This window comes from Neophocaena asiaeorientalis, unplaced genomic scaffold (genome assembly GCF_003031525.2).
Source record: "Neophocaena asiaeorientalis asiaeorientalis breed wild unplaced genomic scaffold, Neophocaena_asiaeorientalis_V1.1 scaffold45, whole genome shotgun sequence".
NCBI lineage: Eukaryota > Metazoa > Chordata > Mammalia > Artiodactyla > Phocoenidae > Neophocaena > Neophocaena asiaeorientalis.
Genome location: NW_020174642.1, coordinates 8,552,152 through 8,565,755, shown reverse-complemented (window position 1 = coordinate 8,565,755; position 13,604 = coordinate 8,552,152). Strand labels below are relative to the sequence as shown.

The 13,604-nt window shown below is 37.7% G+C and overlaps 1 protein-coding gene across 1 annotated transcript in view; it reads left to right on the top strand.

The window, feature by feature from the left end:
* Positions 1 to 13,604, top strand: part of DSCAM (DS cell adhesion molecule) — a 737,093-nt gene that overhangs the window by 429,955 nt on the left and 293,534 nt on the right. Inside the window, exons 7-9 of the mRNA XM_024758431.1 lie at positions 223 to 498; positions 7,477 to 7,773; positions 8,531 to 8,806. Coding sequence (XP_024614199.1) covers positions 223 to 498; positions 7,477 to 7,773; positions 8,531 to 8,806 — 849 coding nt within the window. The remainder of the gene's footprint in view (positions 1 to 222; positions 499 to 7,476; positions 7,774 to 8,530; positions 8,807 to 13,604) is intronic.

Below are 13,604 nucleotides of genomic sequence, written 5' to 3'. Positions count from 1 at the left end.
ACTGTATAACTTACATAAAACCTATTAACTTGTCAGCTCAGTTTAATATCTTTGACTACTCAGTGCCCTGTATGAGGAAAAAGCCCACCTTGACATATTGACAAATGGGCAGAAAGTGCTTGCGAAGATGCCTTTGCCTGTCGTAAGTCCAGCATGTTGTTGAAATGATCTCTACATGTGTGCTGTTTTTACCTTCTTTTTTTCTCTTCCCCAAAACTCCAGAGCCACTGAAAGCTGCCATCAGCCCCAGGAAAGTTAAAAGCAGCGTGGGCAGCCAGGTATCCTTGTCCTGCAGCGTGACAGGAAGTGAGGGCCAGGAACTCTCCTGGTACCGAAACGGTGAAGTCCTCAACCCTGGAAAGAATGTCAGGATAACAGGCATCAACCACGAGAACCTTATAATGGATCACATGGTCCGAAGTGACGGGGGCGCATATCAGTGCTTTGTGCGCAAGGACAAGCTGTCCGCTCAAGACTATGTGCAGGTGGTCCTTGAAGGTCAGTGGGCCCCTTTACAGGGTTTGGCGAAAAAAGAGCCCAAACCCAGAGCCCAAACTCAGGAGCAAGAGTAAAGGGTGAAACACTGCTCTTAACTCACAGTGTTAATATTTCTGTCTATCTGACCAGCTGATAATTTTACCCTAGTTTTTCAAGCTCAACTGGGCAAATAAAGAATAAGTTCTGGTGAAATGAACATTGTCTATGGTAGAAGCAACATAAGTAACATGATTTAACTTAAAGTTAATTAACATAAATGTTGCCCACTCACGTGTTTAAAGTTACTTGTCAAGAGATAGACCTTAAGGCTTCCCTGGTGGTGCGGTGGTTGAGTGTCCGCCTGCCGATGGAGGGGACACAGGTTCGTGCCCCGGTCCAGGAAGATCCCATGTGCTGCGGAGCGGCTGGGCCCGTGAGCCATGGCTGCTGAGCCTGCACGTCCGGAGCCTGTGCTCCACAACAGGAGAGGCCACGACAGTGAGAGGCCCGCGTACCGCAAAAAAAAAAAAAAGATATAGACCTTAGAAACTTGAGATTTATGGTTTGGTTGACAATTCATTGTCCCCTAGACCAGGGTTTCTCAGGAGCGTTTGCTTTGGAAGACTGCTTTATGCACTGTGGGATGTTGTGCGGCCTCCCCTCACTAGATGCTAACAGCGCCTTCCTCCAGTGTGACAAACAAAAATGTCTCTAGACATTGCCAGGTGTCCCCTGGAGGGGAAAATAGCTCCCCCAAAATTGATAAGCACAACTTTGGAGGCAACATTTAGAGCAACATTTCAATGTAGTGCTTGGTGGAGTGGAAAAATAGCTTCTGGTTTGTGGGGTTGTCTATTTGGGTCCATAGAGTCACAGATTTAGGTGAATGGAATTTTTGAAGAATTACCTTGTGTTATCATAATAGGTTTTAGGTATGTTATGTTGCTTTCTTTTCTTAACCGCCTGCTGCCTACTTACATCTTCAAGCTTATCAATCATCCAGGGAAAGAAGCTATTAAGGTAACAGTCAAGCGAGAGACATATGTTTATCACCAGATAATTGAACTAGCTTTTATCTGTGTATTTGCATGTCTTGTTGGAAATTGTGCCTTCTTATATAATTTAAAATTCATCTGTTATCAACTGATTAAAATAACTACATGAGTTTCATATAGCCTAAAGGAGGAAGAAAGAAAATCCATTTATATATGAAAATAAGTTTAAATATCTCTTGATGCTAAGAGGATATGAAACAGGCTTAGAATGACATTCTTACTTTGATTCGAGCATTTCCTTGCAGACAGTGAGCATTTTAAAGCAGAGGCAAAATTAGCTGAAGGCATGGCGCTCATATTAAAAGCCTGACACTGTGTTCCACATAATAATTAAGTGCAGACAGTAATCAATTTGCACAGAGCCAGTTTGCTAATGATGATGCCCTGTAGTCCTCACATAGTCACTATTTTTAGATTCTTTGTAGAAAAGGGAGAGATTACCTGTCTAGGGCTGGTTACCTTGGCAACCATCTCCTGTGACCAAAGAAAACCTAAAGAGCATATTGATAATCCATAATGATGTCGAAAGAGGTGAGGTTATCAGAGAGTGACAGCAAGAAAGATTTCAAAGACACTCAGGTCTTACTGGGAAAATAATGTCTGCTTTCATCTCCAAAAAAACCTGTTGCTTGAATAAAAAGAGGGGACAGAGGAGCACACTGAGCCTACTTACGGATTTATTTGCTGCATGTCAGGTACCATTTAGGACAAGAAGCTTCATCTTATTTTTTCTCGTCTGAAAGATGATAATGCTAATGTCGCCAAAGAGAGCGGAAATGGAATTACAAATACATTAGCTAGTAACTGCCTTAAAATGGTGTCTAACTAGTATCCTTGTTACGACGTAACCTCCTGTAACAGCTATGGATTAACATGGATTATAAAAACTCACAATACTGTGAACTTAGAATGGCCATTGACATAATGTAGAATCTTGGGATATTTCCTATGAGGACAAAGAAACTGGAATGGAAGTTTAAAGAAACTGGAATCTAATAATTATAGGTTCAAGATCAGACCAGAACACCTGGAAAATGGAATCATAGAGAAGAACAAGAACAAGTCCTATTTCTGGAAATGATGGAATAGCAGGTATCAGACTAACCTGCAAGAAGGTGAAAATTTTGAACTTTGGGAAAAGCAAAACTGTTTGCAGACACTGGGGAAACACCCAGAAGCAGGCAGAAAGAATTTCCACCCTTGAAAGAAGGGGAAAATATTAGGTGATTTCTACACTAATACCACATTTCCCCTGAGGATATTTTCCAGTGCTGGTGCGATGGGAAGGTGGGGAAACTAGAACACAAAAAGAAATGCAAAAACTACAGTCTTAATGAGATTGAAATGAATTTTTTTGACTTATTCTTTTCAACATTAAAAAAAACTATCAATATACATGTCTATATACATCAAAAATAGACTTTAAAAGTTAAGGCAATATAAAGATATTTTCAATAAATAAAAGCTTGAAGAATGTTATGCCAGAAGACCTACCTGCACACGAAGAAATGGTAAATGAAGTCATTCAGGGTGAAGAAAATGACCTAAAATGGAAACTCAGATCTATAGCATGAGAGTATGAGAAATGACAAATATGTTAGTAAACATTTAGCAAAATTGTTTTCTCTCTTTTAATTTCTTTAAACAGCAATTGACAAATTAAACAACTACGCAATTACAATATTGTGTTATAGAGTTTATAACATAAATAGATAGAATAACACAGTGGACAGTATATAAATTAAATTCTTTGAAATCATTTGTTGCAAAGTTCCTCCATTTCACATGAAGAATGATAATTTTAACTTTTAGTAGATGTGATTAAAATTATATGTACCTATACATATGTATAAATTTGCATGTACACATTAATGTTAATGTATGTATAAATATATATGAAAATAGAAAGGCAAATATGGAATGAGAGAAAATATTTAACACAGACACTTATATATAATGTATAATATATATATATATACATATGTCTGACAAACATATGTAATTTTATGAGATATCTGACATATACACATGTAAAAGTAAACGTGTACTGACTTGTATATGTGTATGTATATACCTTGTATCCAGTATATATGTATATATTATATATATACTTGTATTCAGTAGACATAAAGAACTCCTGCAAATCAATAACAAAGGCAAATAGTCTAACACAAAAATGGAAAATGATTTGAGCAGACATTTTAAGAAAGGAAATACACAAATGGCCAATAAGGACAGGAAAACATCACTTCCATGGTATTTGTCAAAAATGCAAAACTTGTATCTAATCACCAGGAAATATCAAACTGAATTTGAGCAGCTGGCTACAAAGTAACTTCAAACATGTCAAAGTCAAGAAACGCAACAGAGACTGAGGAATGTTGCATATTAAAAGCGACTCAAGACAGATTCTAGGTCCATCCACCTCACTACAAATAACTCAATTTCGTTTCTTTTTATGGCTGAGTAATATTCCATTGTATATATGTGCCACATCTTCTTTATCCATTCATCTGTCGATGGGCATTCAGGTTGCTTCCATGTCCTGGCTATTGTAAATAGTGCTGCAATGAACATTATGGTACATGTCTTTTTGAATTATGGCTTTTCTCAGGGTAAGGGCAGGAATAAAGGCATAGACATAGAGAATGGACTTGAGGACATGGCGGGGAGGGGGAAGCTGGGGTGAAGTGAGAGTAGCATCAACATATACACACTACCAAATGTAAAATAGTTAGCTAATGGTAAGCAGCAGCATAGCACAGGGAGATCAACTCAGTGCTTTGTGAACACCTAGAGGGGTGGGGTAGGGAGAGCAGGAGGGAGACGCAAGAGGGAGGGGATATGATCATATATGTATGCATATGGCTGATTCACTTTGTTGTACAACAGAAACTAACACAGTGTTGTGAAGCAATTATACTCCAATAAAGATCTATTAAAAAAAAAGAGAGACAGACTAAGGAGCCACCACAAATAAATGTAAGGTGTGAAACTGAGAGAACTTGGGAAAATAGCTGTAAGGGACATTATTGGTCAATCGGCAGACTTTGCATTAGATAACAGTACCCTTCCAAAGTTACATATCCTAATTTTGCTGACTGTCCTGCGATTATGACAGGTTCCATGAGTGTGTAAAAAGGGCACACTCAAACATGGGTTTGAAGCCAAGAACAGGCAAAAGTAATGCACGGTGATAGAAATCAGAATGTGATCAGCTGTGGTGGGTGAAGAATGATTGAAAGAACCTCTAGAAACTTTGTGGGGTGATGGAAATGGTTTTTATCTTGACCGTTTTGAGGTTATGCAGGTATATATATTTAACAAAATTCATTCTGTTTGTAAGCTTAAGATCTATACATTTAACTGTAAGTAAATTTTATCTAAAAAATAAAAGTGTAACTGAAGAAAACTTTCCTAAATAGATTTAAAAAAAAAAAAAGGCTTGAGATTTCAGTGCTTAGTGTAAAAATCAGTGAAAAAATAATTCACAGCTAAACACATCCTGACAAATACATTGAATTGTAAGGTCAAATAAAATAACCTGAACATTCCCAAGCACCAGCAACTGGTTATGTACAAAGAGTAATGGTCAGCATCACATGTAACTTCTCTGTAAATTAAATGTAGAGCATGTTGAAGTCATGTCTGCAGTGTTCTACAGGCAAAAGCACAGGTTCTTTATTTTAATATTATGAAGTTACTTTTGTCATCTTTGATAGTAAAAGAAAGATGTTTGCAATCCAAGGACCTTGAAATATACTACTTATGAATGCATCTGGGGAAAAAAAAAATACTTGAAGGCCTTCTCCAACCTCAAACCATTGAGTTGGAATGAAGAAGTTAAGATTCAGGAATTTGCAAATGAAAAGATGGTAGAAGGCTCTAGGTCTTCAGAAATAGGCTTCAGGGTTTTGTGGTGATGAATAACTCTTTTTTCAGGGATATTTGAAAATATTAACAATTACCCTTCTGTGATGGAATTGCAAGATAACTTCAGTTTTATTTCCAGTTTTTCTTTGGTTTATATATACGTTCAAATTTTTCAACAATGAATACATATAATTATTATAATTAAAATTACAGACTAAAAAAATCTGTTAATCATTATCTTTCACTATGGTTAAACCCTTGAAATTAGCACCCAAAAAAATTTTTTTTAATATCTCCTCCAGCAAGGTTTATTACCAGACTCAGAAATCCTGTTGCATGTGATCACAATCATGTCAAAATGACCTATCTACGCCTAGAAAAAAAAAGTGTCACTATGTTGATTTATAGTGCCTGCGGCTGGTAGACCCACTGGTAACTTTTCCTTCTTTTGACTTTAATACATTTTTCTCTCTTTCTTTTCTTTAAAGGAAGCGCATATATATATACGTATATATATATATATATACGTATATATATATACGGTATGTAAAGAAACATGTATTTGTGATTACTACCATATAACATGAGGCAGATAATCAATAAATGTAATAGAAAAATAATGGAATATGAAAATTTGATCTTTGTCAAAAATAATGGAAATTGCTATGGAAACTTTCCTTAAGATTAAGCTCCTTGTTTGCCTGGGACAGTCTTGAGTTGTGCCTGTTCTCCTCTGCGTCCCCTGCATCGGCAGGCGGGCTCTCAACCACTGCACCACCAGGGAAGCCCTCCTGGTATCTGCTTTATTCTCAAAAGTATTCCAGGTTAGATGATAAATTAATGGCCACCCTACTTAAGATACTTATGGAATCTAAAATATGACATAAATGAACTTATCTGTGAAACAGAAACAGACTCACAGGCTTAGAGAACAGACTTGTGGTTACCAAGGGGGAGGGGGTGGGGGGAGGATGTATTGGGAGTTTGGGGTTAGCAGATGCCCACTATTATATAGAGAATGGATAAACAGTACGGTCCTACTATAGAGCACAGGGAACTATATTCAGTATCTTGTGATAAACCATAAAATAATATGAAAATGAACCTATCTATGTGTGTAACTGAATAACTTTGCCTACAGCAGAAATTAACACATTTTAACTCAACTATACTTCAATGAAATAAATTTTAAAAGAAAGAAAGAAAGAAAAGATGCTTATGGAGATATTTAATAATACTGAAAGGGTCAAATTTGTTTAGCTTCTACCATTATCAAGGCCTTCATGAAAATTCACATGCAGTTATATGTCATTCAAACTATAAAACATGATTTCTTAGGAGAAAATTATAAAGATGAGATAATCAATCTCTTAGTTCCTTTTTCCTGTAAACAATTTCCCAGTTGAGGGACTTCCCTGGTGGTCCAGTGGTAAAGAATCCGCCTTCCAATGCAGCGGGACGTGGGTTCGATCCCTGGTTGGGGAACTAAGATCCCACATGCCGCGGGGAAACTAAGCGCATGTGCCACAACTACTAAGCCTGCGTGCCACAACTAGAGAGAAGCCCGCACACCGCAGTGAAAGATCCTGCGTGCTGCAACTAAGACCCGAAGCAGCCAAAACATAAATAAATTTCAAAAAATAAATAAAAAATGATTCCTCACTTGAGCAATCCCTAATTAACTTGGGGGAAGTAGAAAGCTAAAGCGACCATTGGAAGTGTGTGGGTTTCCTCTATGTTTATAACTTTGGGTGGGGATATACCAGTTTTGAATTATAAACTTCTTGGGAGATGACATTTTTTACCATGAACTTCTGAGTTGTATTATCATTCTTGTTATGACTTCATCAAGAAATATATAAGAAAATTATTAAAGCTTGCTAATGCTGTGTTTACTTATTTGGAAAATGAAATTTTGTCCTGATTGGAACTTAGCTTTATCAATAAAATCAGACTTTTGAGTCATGTCTGAGAAGCAGTACGTGCACATCCTAATCATTAAATAGAAGTACTCAGAAGTTGTTTAATTATTTGTATGTGCCACTTCCTTCCGTGATTTGTCTTCCTGCAGATGGAACTCCCAAAATTATTTCTGCCTTTAGTGAAAAAGTGGTGAGTCCAGCAGAGCCTGTCTCCCTCATGTGCAACGTGAAGGGAACACCGTTGCCCACGATCACGTGGACCCTGGACGATGACCCCATCCTCAAGGGCGGCAGTCACCGCATCAGCCAGATGATCACCTCCGAGGGCAACGTGGTCAGCTACCTGAACATCTCCAGCTCTCAGGTCCGGGACGGGGGAGTCTACCGCTGCACTGCCAACAACTCGGCGGGAGTCGTCCTGTACCAGGCTCGAATAAACGTAAGAGGTGCTTGTCAAATCAGCTCCTCAAAAAACACACATAACTCATTGTAGTGGAGAAGAAGGTCTCTGCATGCACCGAGCTGAGTCTTGGAATGCCAAAAACGGATTAACTGTCGCTTCCCATTTCCTACCCTCTGCTTCCTACTCAGGAATGGCAGTGATTGGGTTACTGTTGGAGATGGCATTTTGGTTTCTTTAGTCAGCGTGTTCTCTTGTTTTATTCTTAGACTTGTCCACTGGAGCTTTCCTTTCCTGGTATATGCTGTGCTTGCATGCTCTTTCCTTCCTCCTCTTCCATTCTGCTATGTCCATGGTAACCCTTCACGTACCTGGTATTTAACTGACATTCGCAGTGCAACATGGCATAACCTCCATCTTCATAACCTAGTGTACAGAGAGAGTTAAACAACTGAATGGCTACCAGAGTTTTCACCAAAACAGCATGACTGTTCAGTGCAGCTAGTTACCTTTTATTGATTAAATTGCCTTTTGTCCTATAATTCAAAACATCTTAACAGAAGTAGTTGATAATTAAAGTATTTAACACTCACTCAATTCATTTGAAAGTAACAAAATTAAAAGGAAAAAAAATAAACCTTCTTGGTAGAAAATGCCAAATGCAGAAAAAAAATGTGCTTAACTGAAACAGATGTCCTTACATGAAACTAATCTACATTTTTAACTCAAGGAAAAGTGTACCCATTTCCACACATAAGAGGTACCCTTAAATTATTTTCAAGAGTTTCTCTGTGTCTCTCCAGGGCCTGCAAGCATTCGACCGATGAAAAATATCACAGCAATAGCAGGACGGGACACATACATTCACTGTCGCGTGATTGGCTATCCGTATTACTCCATCAAATGGTACAAAAACTCTAATCTGCTTCCTTTTAACCACCGCCAAGTGGCATTTGAGAACAATGGCACGCTGAAACTCTCGGATGTGCAAAAGGAAGTTGACGAGGGGGAGTACACCTGCAACGTGCTAGTTCAACCCCAGCTCTCCACCAGCCAGAGCGTCCACGTGACGGTCAAAGGTAAGGCTGTCCCTCGGTCCCCACACAGCTCACCATGACTAAGCTCAACTGTTTCACCAGACCAACCATTAGGAGTGGGGCAATCTCAAAATCTGCATATTCAGAATAGGACAGTTGCAAAGACTGAAGAATGATAAGGTCCATTGGATGTTCTAATCTTTTTACCACTACATCTTCACCAGAGTGATGGTTGATGTAGTCTTCTTTTCACATGAACTTTTGGCTTGGTTTTCCAGGAGATTTGTGTTTTTATAAAATCATAGAAAAAAGAAACGTATCATTGACTTGGTTATCTAGTTGCCTGACAGGTTGTTTTAAAACACATAGCTTTGTTTTCCTAAAACCTCCTAAAAGTGAGTTCTTTTAGAAGACAACTAGAAGAGATTTTCTACAATGGATGAGGACTTCAAACAAAATAGATGAGCAGGTCAAAGCAACAACATAGGAATGCTATGTTTAAAGGACTCCACAGAAAATTTTCCTGCCTTTTAAATTATTCTTGACACATGACATCATGACGTAGACTGTCATGGACTCTAACTGTCAAGATGAGTTTTGTAGATCATGCAGCTCAACCCCAATCTCCTTGTCAGTAAAGACCGGTAAGTGACAAGGCTCCCCCAGGGACATACAGCTTTGTAGTGTGGCAGACCCTTAGGGGAACCCATTTCTTCCATTTCCCAATCCAGTTTCCTCAAGTGAACCTAAAATGAAAATTTTCAGTTATGTAAATAATTGCAGGAAACAGGTCATGGAAATAGCTCTAATGCACCAAGTAATACCAAAAATATGTGGAAACAGCCTCCTGCCCTGCTAAGCTGCCTGCCTGAGCTACACGGTTATCTCCCTAGCTACCAGTAATTGTCTTTTAATGTCCTGGTTACAAAGCTGCATAGGTTTTCCGTGATCTTCCTCAACCATCTTTTCTCACAAATCCTGTTAGTTTACCTGTTTAGGGGCACCTATAAATACACACACACACACACACGCACACACACACACACACAATGTATTGTATTCTGTAGTATACGTTAGGTAACATGTATTATGTATTACATATTACATACACCTGCATATAACTTTGAATTTTTTTAATAACCACATATCTTAAGAATTTTCTCAAATCGTTAGAAATTCTTAGTGAGCCAGATTGGTCATAGCTGCATAAAACTTCATTTTGTGATTGTATTTATTTCTTTAACTATGATGGATGGAATATCTACGCTATGCCCGGTAGGTCAATACCTCAGAAAATAAGTTCTACTTGATGACAGAATTTTCCCTAAAAGAAAGCAACCCCAGGGATAAAAAGAAGCCAAGCAAAGACCATCAGTAGGGAGGGTGGGAGTGGGCACCAGATGGAAGGAGGCTGTCAGGTGTGGCAATCAGATCAGAGAGGCAGAAAGCAGAATGCCCTCCAGATGCAAAATGATATTAAAACCAAAGAGATCTATAAAACTTACAACAGCCAAATGATCAGAGATAGAGACGTGCCCGGCAGTCTCTAATGATAGCCTTCCAGATGACAGATTAGATGTCTCCATGGACCCTACCATATGAGAATATCACGCACTAAGAAAAATTTGATTAGAAAGACTTTAAACAATGGGTTTACCAAGAAGCTGGGAATACAAAACTTGCTAAAGAAATCTATATTCCACTGCTGTGCATTCATTGTAAGTTAATTTTTTGTGCACATGCCTGGGCCGAGGAGAGAGTATATACTTTTTGTTAATCGTTGCTTCAAAACATGCTTTCTTTTGTTTTAAGGAGCAATGTCTAAACTAAATATAAATACAGTTGGCTATTAATACTACAGTATATTCCACCTTATATAAATACTACAGTATATTCCACCTTATATAAAGATAAAATTTATTGAATTTTATCTTTTGGGGTAGACAAATGAAACTGAATATACTGCAGGCTGAGTGGATAGGGTTAAGCCTGCTTAAACCTGTGTAGGGCTTCCCAGGTGAAAAATAATAAATTCTGGACTCCTATATGTCAACCTAGGGCATACGTTTTGGAGGGAGTCATATTCACGTGCATTGCACTCTAGCAAAGATATTTAGAGTAATTCGATTTAAGATACCACTAGCATTTCTTGCTTAAAATGACATCTAACTGTCAACATACAGTAACAGTTATACACCATTAACGATCTTAGCCTTTCCTCAGATGTCAGTAGAAAGTCGTAACCATATTAACTTCCAAGCATTTAAATTTGAATTTTAAAATGTTTTGAAACGAAATATGTAAATTAAATCACACTCCAGTGGTCAGGTTTGTAGCCCATCAAAGCTTTTAAAAAATTAATAACCTTTACTATTTTCAATTATAGTAAGAATTATGATAAGGGAGAGATAAGACATCAACTGAATTACAGGAAAAGACTGAAATTTTTGACTCTCCCTGTGGAGCAGGATTGGAAGACAGTCTTCCTTATTTTATTTATATATATTCAGCTCCATTACCTTTGCGGTTAGACTACACAGTGAATACTGTATTCAGATCATTTTAGAAGAGCAAATATAATACCTCAAAAGTTGGCTTCATTTGGAAGTGAGCCCACTTGTTTCCATTAATAATGCTGCAAACTGTAAAACTAAACTATTTTTATCTTGTTTCCAGGAGGTTTTTCTTTAACACTAGAGTGGTGTGTGTGTGTGTATGTGTGCGTGTGTGCGTGCGTGTACGTGTGTGTATGTGTGTGTATGTAGATGACATTTGGAAACAATACTATTTTTCAGTCATGTCTTTTTTGCTTCTTTATTCCCCCTTCACTTATTTTGTATCATATGACTTGGGAAATTTTAAAAAAATCAAAGATTGATATAAATAACATTTTGATCATTAGTAGTGCCTGAAACTTAAGAAGTTCTAAACTATATTAGCGAGAAGTGCAATTTTGCTTCCTTCAAACATGTATGGAGAAATGAATGTCAAAATCCCTTTTTTCACTTCATTTCAATTTAACAAGCAGTGTTACATTTAACACAATTCAGAGCTCTTCCTGCCTCATTTTAGGTGCCACATTGAACTTGAACAGTGCCCAGTTGAATCTTCTAATTGCTAGGGACCAACACAGCCAGGAAAGTTAATTGGCTGCTAGATAAAAATGTCACCTTCTATTTGTATTTATATAAAACTTTGTCGTTTACAAAACACTTTCATAATTGTAATCTTAATTAATACACACAGTGAGTCTGTAATGTAGATAAAGCATCACCAGAGAAACAGAATAAGAGAGAGCAGGAGACCTGCTCAGGGTTGTCCAGTAATAGATTCAGGGCTCAAATACACATCTTTGCTTTCCAGTACCACCCCACAGTGTGTTTTTGAAAAGTAATTCACATTGCAGTGGGAAGCCAGGATTGAAGTGAGGAGAAATTAACTCAAAGTACCTGGGAAGAAAGCTGTTTAAAAAATCAAGAAAGGAGATTATCTTAGAAGAAAGGGTATGAGCTATTGAGTGCCTAACGTAAGAGAGAGGGAGAATTAGTTAAATTGAAAAGAGGAGAAGGAAGGAATGGATTTGGTGAGTGAGCATGGGTAAGAACCAGAGGACTCCAGAAGTTCTAGTCTGGATGATGGAAAGCCCAAGAGTGAGAACCTAAAATATCTTATGAATGGTAGGCTTAGTATCATGTGTCTGTGGACCACCATTCTGGATTCAGACCAGCGGAACTTTGATATAAGAATTTGGGGAGTGGGCTGAAATTAGTAGAGAGCAATGGTTGAAACTGTAACTTGGCAAGTGTGCCTAAGAAGCATCAAGCTTTTGGAATTGTATTTTATGAGTTTTTTTAAATTAACGTTTGCCAGCTTGTTGTATTTTTTAGATTCCACGTATAAGTGATATCATACAGTATTTGTCTTTCTCTGTCTGACTTACTTCACTTAGCGTAATGCCATCCAAGTCTATCCGTGCTGCTGCAAATGGCAAGGGGTCATTCTTTTTATGGCCGACTAGTATTCCATTGTGTATATAGATAGATAGATAGATAGATAGATAGATAGATAGATAGATAGATAGATAGGTAGGTAGATATCACATCTGCCTTATCCATTCATCTGCTGATGGACACTTAGGTTGCTTCCTTGTCTTGACGATTGTAAATAACACTGTGAACATTGGGGTGCATATATCTGTTTGAATTAGTGTTTTTGTTTTTTTCAGATATATACCTAGGAGTGGAATTGCTGGGTCATATGGTGGTTCTATTTTTAGTTTTTTGAGAAAAATACTACAATAAACTAGTGAGTAAAATAAAAAATAAGCAGACTCACAGATATAGAGAACAAACTAGTGTTTACCAGTGGGGAGAGGGGAGTGGGGAGGGGCAATATAGGAGTAGGGGATTTTTCAAAAAGATTATTATGGGATTATATGAAAGCATGCGTGTGAAACTTTTGAAAATTATAAAGCATTATCAAATTTAAAGAATCTTTTAGTCGATAAAAAAGTTTAAAAAATTTATATTTGTCAATACTGAGGTGAGATGGTGATGCTGGAAAGGAAATAAAAGCAGTGACAAAATTCACACTTTCATATTTCATTTCATTTTCTAAATGTAACACTTCCCAGTTCTAATTCAAGACAGGTTTTTATCGTTTCCTGCTTCAAACTGATGGAAGAGTTAGGTGTCGTTGACAGCATTTCCGACTCATGGTCATGACCCTTTGTGTTCTGCAGCCTAACTGACACACTCTTCTGTACCATCCGGCAGAAAGATCCTGCTCTCACTGCAGCTTTTGATCATAGGGTGCATCTCACCTCGTCTGTCATCCTAGC